General features: G+C 52.2%; 4 protein-coding genes across 4 annotated transcripts; all 4 read right to left on the bottom strand.

Moving 5' to 3' along the window:
• Positions 1-171: 171 nt before the first annotated feature.
• Positions 172-1,014, bottom strand: CGCA056_v011382 (uncharacterized protein; the record flags this gene model as incomplete). Its single annotated transcript, XM_037326628.1, has 1 exon — positions 172-1,014. One exon carries the CDS (start codon positions 1,012-1,014, stop codon positions 172-174), a length of 843 nt encoding a protein of 280 aa, XP_037175340.1.
• Positions 1,015-4,521: 3,507 nt separating this feature from the next.
• On the bottom strand, positions 4,522-6,486 carry CGCA056_v011381 (uncharacterized protein; the record flags this gene model as incomplete). Its single annotated transcript, XM_037326627.1, has 1 exon — positions 4,522-6,486. The coding sequence occupies one exon, from the start codon at positions 6,484-6,486 to the stop codon at positions 4,522-4,524; it is 1,965 nt and encodes a 654-aa protein (XP_037175315.1).
• A 621-nt stretch (positions 6,487-7,107) lies between these two features.
• Positions 7,108-8,945, bottom strand: CGCA056_v011380 (uncharacterized protein; the record flags this gene model as incomplete). Its single annotated transcript, XM_037326626.1, has 3 exons — positions 7,108-8,198; positions 8,248-8,762; positions 8,815-8,945. The coding sequence occupies 3 exons, from the start codon at positions 8,943-8,945 to the stop codon at positions 7,108-7,110; spliced, it is 1,737 nt and encodes a 578-aa protein (XP_037175314.1).
• Positions 8,946-9,647: 702 nt separating this feature from the next.
• On the bottom strand, positions 9,648-11,048 carry CGCA056_v011379 (uncharacterized protein; the record flags this gene model as incomplete). The annotated part of the gene is made up of 1 exon (XM_037326625.1): positions 9,648-11,048. One exon carries the CDS (start codon positions 11,046-11,048, stop codon positions 9,648-9,650), a length of 1,401 nt encoding a protein of 466 aa, XP_037175608.1.
• Positions 11,049-13,033: the final 1,985 nt, after the last annotated feature.

The following is a 13,033-nucleotide window of genomic DNA, read 5'->3' as shown; positions in this document are numbered from 1 at the left end:
AGCCTTTCAGGCTGATAATCTGCATGCTAATGTTGACGCTAATTTCAGACGCCGATACGAAGATAGTACATGTAGAATATGATCGGATGTCTTTCTAGGTGAGGTTTGAAGACTCCCGCAGCAACCACAAAACAGTGTTGTTGAATTCGTGTTGCTATGTATGGTGACGACTCAAAGAAAGTTGACTGCGGCTAATACGAGCGGAAGTAGGGCCCAGCCAACCACAAAGCCTGAGGCACATCCCTTGCTCTCCTTCCGTGGGCATGGCGCAGTGATTGTCTGCCACTCGCCCTCCTCGCATCTCATTCCCCTGAGCATCGCGGCAGACACGTTCGCCGCGATCTCCTTAGCAGCTGACTTGAATGCGCACTTCGGATTCACATCTGTCTCGAAAACCGGGCATGGCTTGTCGTAAGAGTATGTCTTTCTGAAGTCGGTGATACGCACTGCAACCGAGGTGTTCTTGTCGGACTCATCGCATGAATTGACGGCAGCTTCGATATCAGGACGCTGCGCACCGTGTGCTGTTTGAAAGAAAATTCCACGTGAGGCGTGCCCGGGCCCGTTTGACCACCCGGACTCCGTGTCGTTCTTGGCAAAGCATCGGTATGGGAGTTTGACCTCCCATAGAAGTTTGAACGAGTCTGCTGTTCCGTTGGTCATGTTGACCGACTCAATGTGAAGATACTGTCTAGGTGGAGAATCTCCGACGATATTGTCAAGCCAATCGCTAGGAAACCCAACCCATCGCGATTTCCAATCGGGTCTGCTCTCATTGAAGTCGTCGCCGATGGACGTCACGCTCACGTCGAGACCAATGTTCAGAGGCCAAACAGCGTGAAGATTATTGAAACCGAAGACGATGGGAAGTAGCTGCGTCGGCGCGTACGTCTCGTTGTCGCGCGGGAAAATGAGGTCGACTTCTACCTCGGCAGGCAGCTGTCGTACAGCGTTCACAACGCTGGCTGCGAGGAAAAATTTCACAGTTGAGCGAACAAAGCTGAGATTTCTCATTTTCGTGGTGGTTTCGTTGTGGATGGTGAGGTAGAGATGGCGGATCGTGGTGAAGGGAATTTGGACAGATGGAAGGGGCAGAAGAGGTGACCGTAGTAAGAACCTACGTTTGCATTTGCGTGACTGAGATGAAGCCAAGCCTCAGGTCAGGCTACGGAACAGCAGCCAAGACTTTCCGCTCCGCGGGCCGCAACCCCGAATGGAGGAGTGGTACTCTCTTGTGGCCTGTTCGCTAATACGGGAGAGCGGAAATGAGCCAACCTTTTGAGCAAACGAATGCATTGTTTAAGCGGTTCCTCATCAGTCCTCGCTTCTTTTGCGGCCTTCTTATTTGAGCAACATAAGTCATGAGTTGTGAAGTCAAGGCCATAAACCTTGCTCTCTTTTCAAAGCCCCCAACAATTAATTTACACATGGTTCGGCCATTTCAGCCGAGGGATCGACCCAGGACAATATCTTCGTCTGGTCCGTCATTCCAACAACATCCAACAAGTTAGCTCCTTCCTCGGCGAGCAGTTACCACATCCAGCAACTGTGCCATGTTAATGCAGATGAGCTGGAGAAGACCGCAGTGGCGACGGCCTCAAAGTATCAGCGGGGAACTGGGCGCAGGGTCGGCCTTCCGAAATTGAAATTTGTTGTGTAAGTTGATGCAGAGCAATAATCCAAACCCCGCCTCACGCCCTCCCGACGCAAGGGAGCTGTGATAGATGATCAGCGACTGGGAGATGTTGGTATTATCGATGGTTGGCCAGGCCTCTTTGCCGTGATTGGCTAGACTCCTATATAAGAACAGCAGCGACTGGGGTTATTGACAGCACCTCTACTTGCTGCGGCCCCTTACCAGTCTTTCTCTGACATTATTTGTCTGTTCATTCACTCTTTGACCCTTCTCTCGCCGATAAACGCTACCTTGGTCTTGCATGATGGGCCGACGCTACTTCCTCCCCTTATTGGGGTTGGCGGGCTTGATTCCTCGTTCCATAAATGCCTTGGCTCCGCTCAGAGACCTATGCCCAGTGACCTGTCTCGAGGCTGGGTCGGATCCGTCAAACTGGACCGTCGTTGCTGAGTTTAACCAACTTGAGGCATGCCAGAGGCCGATGGTGCTAGACTTTTCGGTCAACATACCTGTGACCGACAAGCAGCAGATTCGGGTCTGTAATGTTTTCGTCAACGACTTCGATTACCACAGCGCCTCAGCTTTGTCTTCTCCCAAGAATGAGACCGTCACCAGGCAAGTTATTCCTGAATTGGCATGGACACCTGCCACATCTGGCAACGAGATTGGTGGCAGACTCGTGACACAGAGCGTGGAGCACTTGAGACGTGACCCCGCAAACAGCCGCCAAACCAATGATCGCATCATGTTATTTGGCACAGTGTCCGGCACCACTGCTGGCGTCTACGTCGGTGCCGACCTGGTGGGATCTAGCGTCGCAGGACATCTCTTTGACTCCTTCCTGAACAATCTCTACGTCACTGGCATCGCCGATTCCAAGTCTTCTCTCGTCCAGGTGTGCGATGACCTCACCGGCAACGACATCTTAGCAGTGCACGATACGACCGGTCGCCATCCCATCGGACTTTACCCCCACTGAAAGATGGGAAGCCCTTGGGGCCCAGGATGCCTGGACTGACGCAGTCCGCGTATGGTTTTCATGCTATAAGAAGAAGGGGGTACTCAGCTTCCATCAAGCTGTCGCTGAATTTCTCCATTTCGACTCTGATGTTGTAAGGAGTGACAGGATCTTGTTGCGTAGCGGAAAGTCTTTGGGCTAATGTTTTTTTCGCAGGGTTGCGACGATCTGGCGGCTGCGACTAACTGCGAAAGCTCCAAGGATTGTGTCACACACAACAGCGCCAATGATGAGCCTGAGTTGCACACGGGGGCCGCAAGCTACGAAGTCTGGAATTCGATAGCTTCGCTCCACCGGCTAAGTTGATTTGGAAGGGTCCGAGCGTTCGCAAGAATTATGCTATACCATTCGCGCCAGGTTGAATGCTGACGAGTCTTGCTTTGAAGATGATCAAGAACTACTACAATGCCCTCATCAATGCCGGAAACGATTTAAAAGGCGACCATGAAAACTTCATCGCCACCTTTGCCCCAAAAAGGGACGATGGAACGGACCTTTTCAACCTCCTGTTGACGTTGATTCCTATCCCTATCAACACAGCAGCAGCACGTTTCTTTGGAGGAGGTAATTTGAGCTGTCGCTCCATTTTCAAATAAGTTTGTCTCTGGAGCTTTTGCTGATAATCTGACAGCCTTCATGACAAAGGTTTTCTTCCAGAGTCCTGGCAAAGCAAATGCATGGGAGGCGGCAACTTCCAATATTGTGAATGCCGGTGCCTCGATTGCCAAGGACGCACTGAGTAAGGCCTCGGACGACCGAGCTGAGGTATCGTTCAATGCAATCTACGACACAATCATCACAAGCTGGAAATCGCAGACGAACCAGTTACTCAAGACGCTCTTCCTCGGAGAAGAAAACAACATCAGGATTCTTACTGATCTCATCTCGGAAGGCAAGATGATCAAGGGAGGACAGACCAGTAGAAGGCGAGCAGAGGAGTACGACGGATATACAGCAAGCTGGAAACAGGAGAAAAACATTGAGCGGGCCTTCTATGCGGCCGCCATCCCCGCCGCCTGGACCGCCAACCGTCCCGCGCCCGTTGTCGTCGATTTTGGCAATAGCTGTGAGATCGATGCGCGCGATTACTTCACTGAGGAGCCAAAGCAGTACAACGTCGGTTGGGGATGTCCCAATGGACACTCATACATCCTAGCGGGTGTACGAGACGGCCCGCAAGGCTCATGCGGCCCGAGCTATCCAGGGGATGGCGGCGGGTGCAACCCGACCCACAAATGGACTCTCGACATACTGGATGGCATCGGCCAACTTCAGGATGGCGACTTGGACAAGTGGGGAGGCGTCACAGTGGACGACCTCATTATTGGGTGAGTTCCAGCCTAGAGTAGTAGAGCCTTCACTGATGGAGTCGGCCTCTACGACGCCGGCCTACCCATACACTTATAGAGCAAGACTGACTCTGACAGTGCGGTCAATACGTTTGAGAAGAACGGCAGAAAGAACGTGATGGATGCTACAGTGGGGGCGCCGGACATCAAAGACAAGTCCGTCGCCGACGAATACAAAGGCTCAAGGATGGATATTCGCAGGGGCGGCCTCATCCGCATCCCGGTCTGCAGTGCGGAGGAGGCGACCGCGAACCTAAACAAGGGCCGTCAGTACTATGGAGATTCGCCCAACTACCCCTGCAACCCATGATGGCAGCTTGCCCTCACAAATACTCACAACAACCGCATGAGGCAAAGGCTCGTTACTTTGACGGAATGACAGGGTTGGGTGTAGCAAGTAGCAACGGGAGCAATTAGAGCTTCTCATAGTAGGACGTGTCTTCATCTCTTTTAGCATTCATGTACATACTTTACCTAACAGGCTTCTCTAAGTAAGATCACACGACTCAACCTCTGACTCAAGTACCGTTCGCCGGCTGATGCCATTCCTCGCCATTGATAGTGGTTGTCAAGGTTCCATTAGCGTCGAAAATGTTGGTCATAATATCAATCGAAAGATGAAATCCGTCCGGGCTAGTCTTCTTGGTGCCATTGTTAGGCCCTGTCTGAATGAGATCGGAAAACCAGTCCACCTGCTCCAGCGTTGGTGTCGGATTCCTTGCCGTGACCTTCTCGGTTCCAACTAGTACGTTGATACCATCGTCAGAAAAGTCATGGTACTCTACTGTCACAGATTCTGGCAAAGTCCCATCGCTCTTTGGCGTGATAGTGATGTTCGCCCAACCTCCGGCCTTGCCCTTGAGTGTGAAGGTCCCATTCAGCGGCAACGGTCTTGCAGGCGGAGGGTTGCCAGGGACGTATGGTGTGGCCCACGGGATGGTGTCGGGCAAGTATTCCACTGGCGTCCGACTTTGAGGCTTGCGGCTAGTGAGATGTGCCAGCATCATTCGCTCAGTTCGGCCTCCCGGGGCAGTGGATTCATAGCATGGAAGAGGGTTCGTGCCACCACAGTCCGGAGATGTGGTAAGGGCTTGCCAGTAGACAACACGAGTGCCATCATTGGACCATCTCGGGTCGGCGCGGCCGTTCCATTCCGGATCGTTGATGGCGCCACCGCCAGGAATACCGTCTCCTTCTGCGTTGAGCTTCTGGCCAAAGTATGATCCCCGATCCCCAAAGCCATCGATAAGCCAAGGCTGAAAGAAGCGACGCTGGCCGTTGTTTCTGGTTGAAGATGTGGCGCTACTGCTCACCAGGTCCGTCAGAGGTGGTATGCCCCGAAGCCCGGCCATGAACATCTGCCTACCAGTGCCGCGTGTGTCCATGGCGACAGTCCACTTGTCGTCCGGGGATATATCGACAGGGTCGGTATACTCGGGGTGAGCTGTAAGCCTCCGAACCTTTCCGGTGGTGAAGTCGGCGGCCATCACGTCAATGTTAGACGACTCAATAGGATAGCCAATGAATGTGACCTCCTTGCCAGTCCCGCTGAATCCGCGAAGCTCGCCGACAACAATAGCTTCAGGGTTAATCCGAAGCTGGGTGCTATCCTCGGGGTCGATCTCGATGGGTTGTGGCTCATTGACGTTGAAGAGAACGTTGACGTTCGTGAGATCATAACGAGGTGCCAGTGGCACGCCTGTGGATGGTTTCGGGTTGAACTCGAGCCTTCCAACATACCCGTACTGGTCCACCTTGCCACTCCTGACCGTAATAGAGCTCCATCCCAAGTGCTTGTCGTCCGGATGGATGCGAAGTTCTCTGATTCTGCCGCCAATTCCAGACCCATCGGCGGCAGTATTCCATCGGATAGGGTATATGAGAACCTTATCAGGGGTACAATCCTCGCTTGTGAGATCGTCTTCGCACTCGATGATATTGGGTCCTGCAAGCAAACGCTTGCCATCGCTAAAGATTTGCGGGTAATCGAGCAGCTCGCTGCGGCCGACGAAATTGCCTTCAGGAACTCCACAGGTTATGCACTTCCAGGCATCGCCATTAGCAAATATGGTGTTATCGACTTTGACGATGATCAACTGTAGTCCGGTGTAGATGCTCGCAGGGTCAGGGAGAGCAGGGGCACCGGTGAAGTTCACCGCTGCTACGACGTGAAGGTCATCGGGTAGAAAGTCTCCTGACTGAAGGCCGGTGGATTTGCCAATGCATCCTGTTCTCCGAGGATTAATTTCTTTAGTACAGCCGCCAACCCCGGTGTCTGCTGTCACTGGTGGCAGGGGCAGCTCGGTGACGGTGATAGGTTCTGGCTCGGGTGGCGGTGGTACTTCAGACTGCCGGCCCATGAGACCAAAGTTCTTAGTCTCAAATAATCTGACATGATTTCCGAACCGAGCTTGATCTTGTGTTGGAATGGCATGAGCGAGACTGAGACAGACGGCGCCAACGAACGATGTTTCGAACAGCATCCTGGGAGTTGTTGACTCGAAGTGGAATGAATGACAAGAAAGGGAAAGAATGGCTGACGTTGCCTCAACCACTTTATATCCTCCCCCCCACCACCCCCGGATTTCCAAGCTTTCCTCGGCTGATCAGCAGATATTCCTAGTGCCGAGAGATCTTGCGAGAATTGGGGTGGTCGCTTCTGCGGCATCCCGTGAACGTTGATGATCTACCCGAAGTCCGAAATGACGGCGGGGGCACGTGGGCATTATCCCATGTCTTCATCTACGGAATAAGCAAGGGCGAGCGGCTACATACGTACGGCTGGGGGGCTATGGCAATAGTCTGAATGGTCAATTTATCGTATGGCCATCCGAAAACTCACTCGGGGCGGGGCCGCCGGTATACGCGGGACGAGTGGGTCCAAATACGGGGGGCAAGCCGGCCATACGCGTATAGACTCCACTAAGTGACGTCTGCTACGGAAATGCTTTGGGTTCTCTGTCATGATTTTGTGAAAAAAAGCTCTTGCTCGAATGTTCACTTGAATCACTTCAGGTTGCAAGGTTGCAGCCGAATTCAGCCGTTTCCTTGTTACGACTTTGATGGCATCCTCTGACATCAACAGTCAACTAGGTCAAGTTCAACTATAGAAGATTCGCAATGATCACAGAGGTTTGCAACCCTGCCAGGCCCTCCGTGGCTACCAAACCGCCATCAACAAACTCCCAGATCACATCTCCCCAGAGAACCTCGCCCACTTCGCCAACATCAACTCCGTCAGGAAGAACAATTTTCACCTCGCCTGGAATGCCGTCATAGTTGAGGTTCACAACGCTGATCAGCGCCTGCGGCTTGGATTTGTCCACCCACAACGTCGCGTCGACTCTCTGGGCTCCTTCAACGGCAAGGTCCTGCGTCCTCTTTGTGCCCAGCAGTAAGTCAACCGCCGCTGTGTTTGTGAACACGCCAGCAAGACGAATGGTGAGGTTCTCCAACTCATCAGTGGCGGGGTAATTCCACATCACGATACCTTTGGCACCGTGGTTCACCGAGAGCATGGTCATCACGACCTCTTCGTCAGCTGTCGGGTATCGAGCCCAAAACGTCTCGTTGCCAAAAGCCTGAGGCGCGAACCACTGCGTCTTTTGCCATCCGAGAATCTCATCTCGGCGATAGAACTCGTCCAGCCGGACGGAAATGTCCTCGAAGTTACCTTCACAGTCGTCGCACCCACAGCACCCGTAGGTCTTATTACAAACCGTTTCGTATACCGGCGAGAAGGTCGCATTAATGGCCACAGGGTACACGTCCGACATGACAATATCAGCGCCTGCAGCGTAGTCCACGTAGTAGAAGTCCCAGCAGTTCAGAGCCAAAGAGACTGGGTGGTACGGGTCCAAAGACTTGATCTGCTCGTACGCGATTCCCGTCGAGTTGGGCGGGTTCGCCTTTCCATCCGCCTCGTCGCTCTGGTACCAAAGCAAGATTGACGGATGTATGCGCAGGCGAGTAACCTGATCAACCATGTTTGTCAAGTTCGGCCATGTCCAGAGAACGTCATAGCGGAAGTAGATCCCGAGTTCATCGGCCCGCTGGAGGTAGGGCTCAAACTCGTCCCATGGGAAGGGAATCTCTCCAAGACTGCCCGTAGGCACGATGTGGATAACGTTGTAGCCCATCGCTGCAAATTCGTTCAGGGTATCGACGCTCTCGTTCCAGTAGAGAGTCCATTGGGCTTCTCGAAATTAGCAGAATGATCTGAGTGGAAGAAAAGAAGAACTGACTGTAGTAGGTGTACGCGAAGATCAAGTCCCATTCAGCATCCTTTCCCCTTTGCGCAAGGAGACCGCCATAGAGGTTATCGATGCGTGCTACACTACCGTAATCCTCCGGATAGGGGAGGAAGGAGAAATCGGTCCAGCCCTCGTAGACGTGTGTCGAGTCGAGCGTTGTGCGCACGGTGAGGTTGTATGCATCCATCTGGGGTGCAAAAGTATCCAGAGGAAGCGGCACCTCGTTATCCACCGACCCCAATTCTATGTCTTCGGTCGCCAGGACATCTTCCCCGTAGATAATCTCAATCTTCAGTGTCTTCGGTGCAGCACTGGTGGAGTTCTGCCCGAATGCTGGAGGCAGAGGTGACCCGACTTGATTCGAGATTGCAGCGTCGATCAGCAAGTTCGCGGTGTCGTCGGTTTCGAGATAAATGCTCAATCGGGGTCGGACTTTGAGGCGCAGGAGCGGTACCTGCGAGACGGCCGGTTCCGGGAACCAGCCACCCGGGTCGAAGGATGAATTTCTGGAGAATGGTGATGAGCATGTCGTCGAGCATTGCTGTTTGCATTACTTACGTCGCGCGGTAGGCTTTGCCGCACCAGATATCCACGCCCTCTGGATTATTGAAGCGAATGGCCTGGCCATCTACGAAGGGAAGCGCCGCAATCAAGGCCGCAAGAGGCCCGACGACTTTTCCCAGCATCATGATGGAAGAGTTGTCCTTGATGCCGCGTCAATAACGTCGCGACTTGGAACCCAATCCCTGAGATCGAGGTTATATCAGCGGGGATTGCCACCACTGCTCAAGCATACGGCCCAGGGATTTGGATTGTTGCTTCTCGGGAAGCTGAGTGGGCCACATACTGCACCAGCATGACGACTTCTGTTGACGTCGGCCATATCAGAACGCAGTTGCGGATGTCACTGAGACTGAGGGGCAACAGCATCTCCAAATAGCGACGTTACATCTCCTCCAACTCATTTATCCTCGTTGCAAGGTGAGCTCATTATCCGGCGGTCAAGCGGAGACAGAGTCGGGGTTGAAAGTGCCGAGTCTGCCAAGATATTTGGCACTATCAGCATCAATCGGGACCTACCTAGTTGAGGTAGTAATCTGCCCATTCAACTGTGGGGCTTCTGCGCGAGGTTGGATCGACGGCATCGTGGATGGGGAAATTGATGGCGCCCAAGTGCGGGGAGATAAGCAGGGGTTGAGATAGTCCAGGAACTGTTCATCAGGCTCCGGTTTTCGGGGAGCGGATTGTTGAATTGAGTTGCACTAATTTTCTAGATCGTCAGCTTATCTATCAAATGCCACCGTCTACTGATCGTTCGCTACTATCTCCGCGATCTCACGGAAAGGTTCAGGTTGCTGTTCCCCGTTACAAAGGTGGCGATTGTCTCCCAATTAGAACCTAGCCTGATCTACCAGCGTAGCCAAAGGTAACGTGCTGCTACCGTCATAGAGCTTCAGCGATAACAGCATTCCCGCTAGTCGCGGAAGGGAAATCCTCTCGTACTCCATGTCCCAGATGCTGCATTCCCTAGCCAGCAGGATAGACTCCAGCACACTCGCAATCTCTCGACTATCCCACATGCCTTCTTTCCTTCGCATGGCATAGAGAAGCGAAATGGCCCTTTGCTGCAGATCCAGCTCACCAGAGAAACCGGCAATCAGGCTCATCCGCGGGATCACATCAGCAGCCAGGGTAAAGACTGGATACTGCATCGGCTCAGCCTCAGCATACACCAGCGATTCGGCATCTTCCAGAAGATCTTGGAAATACTGCCGATCCGGGGGCTGTGAGCTCGGAGCCTCTAAGCATTTGATGATTACCGACCAGTCCTTTTGCATGACTGCCATTAGCCGCGCTTCCCATAACTCTTGTCTGGTCGTTGATGGACTTGACTTGAGATTCTTAATGTAAGTCTCAAGCCGAGCACTGAAGATATCGAAGAGATGGCGAGCGTGAAGCCATTCCTCGGCCCACTGCTCATCATCTCCCAGTGGTGACATGCCTTCTGGCAAGTTCAAAAACGAGGTCCAAGATATCGGTATACTGCCCCGAACATTGTAGCGTAAAGCTTTCCCGAAGGCCTGATCTACAAGGTGGAGATCGTACCGAGCATCGGTGGCGGAGGAATATGGCTTGGAAGCATCTGTGCTGCTGTTCGCCCGGAAGAAGTAAGATAGGTCCGGAATGACCTCCCCTTCTTCAAGTAAGTAGGCAGCATCGGAGCCCAAGCAGGTGAACATATCGCCAAGATCACATAACTGATCATAATAGTTCTTGACTGTCTCAGCCATACACTTTTGGTGCGCTGAAAGAGGTACTCCTGCCTGAGCATCGGTTGCTGCTTTTGAGAGGGCGATCATGATACTTGAGCCGGACCTAAGGTGTTGCAAAGCTTTGTCGTAGCGTCCTTGCATGATTTCCAGGCAGATGAAAATCAAACAAGAAACGAGCGACGTCCTAAGAGTGGTAGGCGAAAGCTTTTCCATATCTAGGGCCGTGAAGTTCATGGCCTTGGTAAATTGTTGAGATGCCATCATATAGTATGTTTGTGCATCCGCAACCTGGTGGTCTCCTGTGTAGTCGCCTATGAAGCCTCGATGTGCACATCCCAGAGCTATCAGGGCGTGTTTAACTGAGTCGGAATAGTATCCTAGAGGGATAATGTAACTGCTCCATAGCTTCTCCAGAAACGCGATGGTCCCGAAGCCGGCAACTGTGCACTTGCGTACATGATGGAACATGGCCCTTTCTGACGGTGTTCCCGAGATGTCCCAGTTGACTGGCGGCGGCATTGCCGATGCTTGACGACGCAACCGCAGTTGGAGACATCTGCACCTTTGACAAGTTGCCTGCCCATTGGCACAGCATCTCCATAGGGTCAATTACCGTAGCGTCGGAGAGTGTAGCGGAGATAGCTTACTTGCTACATAGCAGCCCAATTAGATCATCCGTCACAAAGTGAGGGTTGGGTGAAGACATACTGTGGCTGGTGTTTTGAAGTGGCTTCAGGGGTAACCTTCCCTGTCCTTTCCGACACCCTCAACATCCTCGGTGGTGGGGGACTCAAGCAGGCGGTGCACTGCGGCTTATCGCGTCAGGTACGATTTGGCAAAGTTTCAGGCAGGAAGCTTTCAGCCCGGGTCTCGTGGCTTCAATTGGGTGGGAGATGAGCACAACTCTGAGAGCGCGCAGTCGTGATGACATATGCGATGAGTGGGCTGAAACTTGTGGGTTTTCAACTGAGCGAGCGCCATCGCGAATTTCTCTTGGCCAAAGCTGGCAGTCCCACTTCCGCTCGTTTTGCCCCCACATTTCGGCCGACGCCGAAATGTTTGACGATGTCTGATTCGCTGACTACTTTGGTTAATGAAAGTGTGACACATCGAAGGCGAACGCGGTCGAAAATGTTGAAAAACGCGTCACCTTCAGACTGCTTGTTGGAAGATGGGCAAAATCTGATGTCTTTTCAAGATCTAGATTAGAGACGTAGCTGTGACTGCCAAACTCTCAACCGTGAAACCCAAAGTTACAACTAATTGGTGTTAATTAATTGGTGGTGCGTAGACTAAGTTTGACAGCGTAGTCGTGTGTGACTGGACAGATGCAAGCTACGAATAAGTAGTGTTCCTCATTCCCCATTTTTGAATAACGTCTTTGTCTAATATGAAATTCTGGGGTCCGTTTCCTGATGATTTCATCGATGTAAAAACATCCATTGCTACTCACCGAACAGGATTTGGTTGGCCTTGAATTGTGACCAAGTGCTGTGAATGAAGAGCGAGCAGGGCTTTTCGGAGCTGCGAGACGACATGTTGAAGCTCGGCAAGTAGCCAACATCAACTTATTTCCACATTTCTGTTCATTTAAGGCCCGATGAGTAGCATGCCGAATACTTCTCTCTGTTGCTGCAGCAGCCCACCTTAGGAGTGGTAACACTACACTTATCTTGAACTTGGACAGACTGAGGTTTGGCGCATCTGCGAGTGAACGTTTCGGAGCACCAGCAATGTGTTATGGAGGGTATCCCAGGCGCGCACCAAGACTATGCTTGATCGAACGCAACCGGTAACGTAGCCGTAGAATTTTGCACGTATACGTAGAGAAAGAAAACAAAAACATTGGTAGGTTTTGCAAGATATGTTTCTCCCACCGGCACTAATGAGGCGCAATGTGCTGCGATAATTGGGAGAAACTCTGCGCTCCTCGGGTATGAAAATCGGCAGTTGCCGATGTCAATCAGGATACAAGACACAAGTAGACACCCTCACTCTAGGGCTCATTATGTTGAAGGACCTTGCAGTCCTCTGGTCTTTGAATCTGCAGACAGTCGAAGCGGAATGTGGTCAAGGAGGGATCATACATACACTTACGAGAACAATAACCTGACAAGGATAATGGTTTTTTTCTCGTCAATGTTCCGTGGCTCGTGTCCTGCAGATCAAACAGGTCAACGTGCACTTCCGATCCCGCCTAGGATATGATGCTACCGACGGCCTGACATGATATCTTGATACAGACTTCGGAAGCTGTCTCTTCTGAGCGAGGCTTGCGATCCGCCTTCGCGGAGATGCGCATCTCCGCGTGGCATACGAAGATGCTCTTGGCCTTTTATATTCAATGCAATGCATTGAAACCACCAGGCCCTTGAGTGATCTACGAAATCGTGACTAACACAAAACAACTTTTGAGGCTCCCGTCGAACGGCATAGGTCGTCGGTAATCCGGGGGATTTACCTTCCCTTGCTCTTATTGAACAACATGATCTGCCGAAAGGGGT

Source organism: Colletotrichum aenigma (genome assembly GCF_013390185.1).
Source record: "Colletotrichum aenigma strain Cg56 chromosome Unknown KSG_Cg56_contig07, whole genome shotgun sequence".
Classification (NCBI taxonomy): Eukaryota; Fungi; Ascomycota; class Sordariomycetes; order Glomerellales; family Glomerellaceae; genus Colletotrichum; species Colletotrichum aenigma.
Note: the sequence above shows the minus strand (reverse complement) of the source record. Positions and strands in the feature narration are given on the sequence as shown.